This window comes from Austrofundulus limnaeus, unplaced genomic scaffold (genome assembly GCF_001266775.1).
Source record: "Austrofundulus limnaeus strain Quisiro unplaced genomic scaffold, Austrofundulus_limnaeus-1.0 Scaffold45, whole genome shotgun sequence".
Lineage (NCBI taxonomy): Eukaryota > Metazoa > Chordata > Actinopteri > Cyprinodontiformes > Rivulidae > Austrofundulus > Austrofundulus limnaeus.
Window position 1 is genome coordinate 1,092,176 of NW_013952447.1, and position 2,087 is coordinate 1,094,262.

At 35.1% G+C, this 2,087-nt stretch overlaps 1 protein-coding gene across 1 annotated transcript in view; it reads left to right on the forward strand.

Annotated features, from left to right (window-relative positions):
* Positions 1–2,087, forward strand: part of ctnna2 (catenin (cadherin-associated protein), alpha 2) — a 286,505-nt gene that overhangs the window by 247,390 nt on the left and 37,028 nt on the right. The window contains exons 11-12 of the mRNA XM_014007865.1: positions 535–691; positions 1,166–1,366. Of these exons, the coding sequence (XP_013863319.1) occupies positions 535–691; positions 1,166–1,366 (358 nt within the window). The remainder of the gene's footprint in view (positions 1–534; positions 692–1,165; positions 1,367–2,087) is intronic.

Sequence of the window (2,087 nt, forward strand, 5' to 3'; positions counted from 1 at the left end):
ATAATATACAGTTCCTGTAGAAAATATTATCATTATCACAGCTTGCTTCTTATTTAGTTCGGTAGTATTTACTTCCTCTACTAGCGGGTGAGGGGGGGTGGATTCTTTAATGAAATGAAAATTATGAAGTATGAAGAATTTTTATTATATATGAGCAACTTCTTTATTCAGGCTGAAGTCATAAGAATTTTACTCTTTTGTTGGTCCTTTTTGAAGCAAAATAAGTAAAATAGGTGCTGTGAAAGCACCTCGTTTTCACAGGTTTTCTTAAAAAACATTGTTTTTTGGGCTAAGAACTACATTTGTAAAACATAATTACATAAATGTGTTTTATTTATAATCAGGAAAACATACAAATATTAAGACTGCCATCTGGAAACATGTAACTGTCTCTAAAAGCACTCTCAGATATGTACATATGGGTGGGAAGCTTGRAACTGCAAGAATATTATTAATGTTATCTCTATAATATGATGAATCGAGTGTGTTCATATWTTGTAAAAGTGAACACCGTTAACCCATTTTCTGTGTCAGGTTATCAATGCTGCACTTACTCTCGCTGCTCGGCCCCAAAGCAAGGTGGCCCAGGACAACATGGATGTTTTTAAGGATCAGTGGGAAAAACAAGTGCGCATTCTGACTGAAGCTGTGGACGACATCACATCTGTGGACGACTTTCTGTCAGTTTCAGGTATAAAGCAGCAAAAAACTAAACATTGTAGACTGAATGAGTAAAATTCAAAAAAAGACAATACTGATCCAAACTTTTGTTTCTCTCATTTAGAAATATAATAATATAAAATACTTCATCAATTAGCCAGTTAACAAAAATATATTATAAAGTTATTGATAAATTGTGAATAAACAAAAACAGAAAACATTTTTACTATTAAAGTTGCGGACAGAACATTTGGCGAACAAATTGCATTTTGTTTTTCTTGTATAGGGTTTTGTGTTTTCTAAATCAATTGGCAAAAAAACAAATATAAACGGAGCAGCACACTCACATTCAGAGAACATGAAAACATTTACCCAATCCTTGTAATCATAATTATTTTCCCAGTTACAATGAAAGCTAAATATTTTTTTAGGAAAAAAAAATGTCCTCCAAGAAAAGAAAGCCTTCAGTCAAACATTTTTTTAATTCACTTTTTTTCCCCCTCAGAGAACCACATCCTTGAGGACGTCAACAAATGCGTAATTGCTTTGCAAGAAGGAGATGTGGACACTCTTGACCGAACAGCTGGAGCTATTCGGGGTCGAGCTGCGCGTGTGGTCCACATCATTAACGCTGAGATGGAGAACTATGAACCTGGAGTCTACACTGAGCGTGTGCTGGAGTCCATCAAGCTCCTGTCTGAAACCGGTTAGTGCACAACTCCTTTGTAGCACAAAAACCCAAGGCTGAAGATGTTACTTTTACTTTGCATTTTGGTTTCAAAAGAAATAGAAATCAGTGTAATTCATTTATTTTGTATTTTGATTGTGTCAGTTTGCTTGGAGCTTTTTGGAAACTGAATTAGCTTTCACAGAAGACGTGTATTCTAGTCATGACTTTCTGTTAAACTTGCTTGAATGCTCAGTTYTCTACAGTTTTGATTAGTGTCTTTGCTTTTACGCAAATGCTGGACACTTGTGCACTGCTTTACTATTCTTGGCTCCAATCCATTTCTTTATCCCCCCCGGTGCAGTGTCAGGGCTTATTTTAGGAGATTCCAGTTTATTTCTGTGWTTGGCAAGAGCAAAAATTAACACATTTGTCAGTCTTCTGTTTACAGTAAATACTACATCAAAATTGTTTCGAGTATCTTTCAGCATAATTAGAAATAAAGGATGAAAAAAGGAGCAGAAGGTAAATTTTTACATCAGCAGAATTTGAGTTGTCTGGGCACTAAATGTGGTCTGAATAAGCAAGATGAATGATAACGACTGAACACAAAGTCCTTCAATGATTATAAATTAGAGAACCAACAAGTATACTTTCACTTGAGTAGACAAAAACAGAGTTGTTTGTGTATATATTTACTGTAACAGTATTCCCAATAGACACACACACACACACACACACACACACACACACACACACA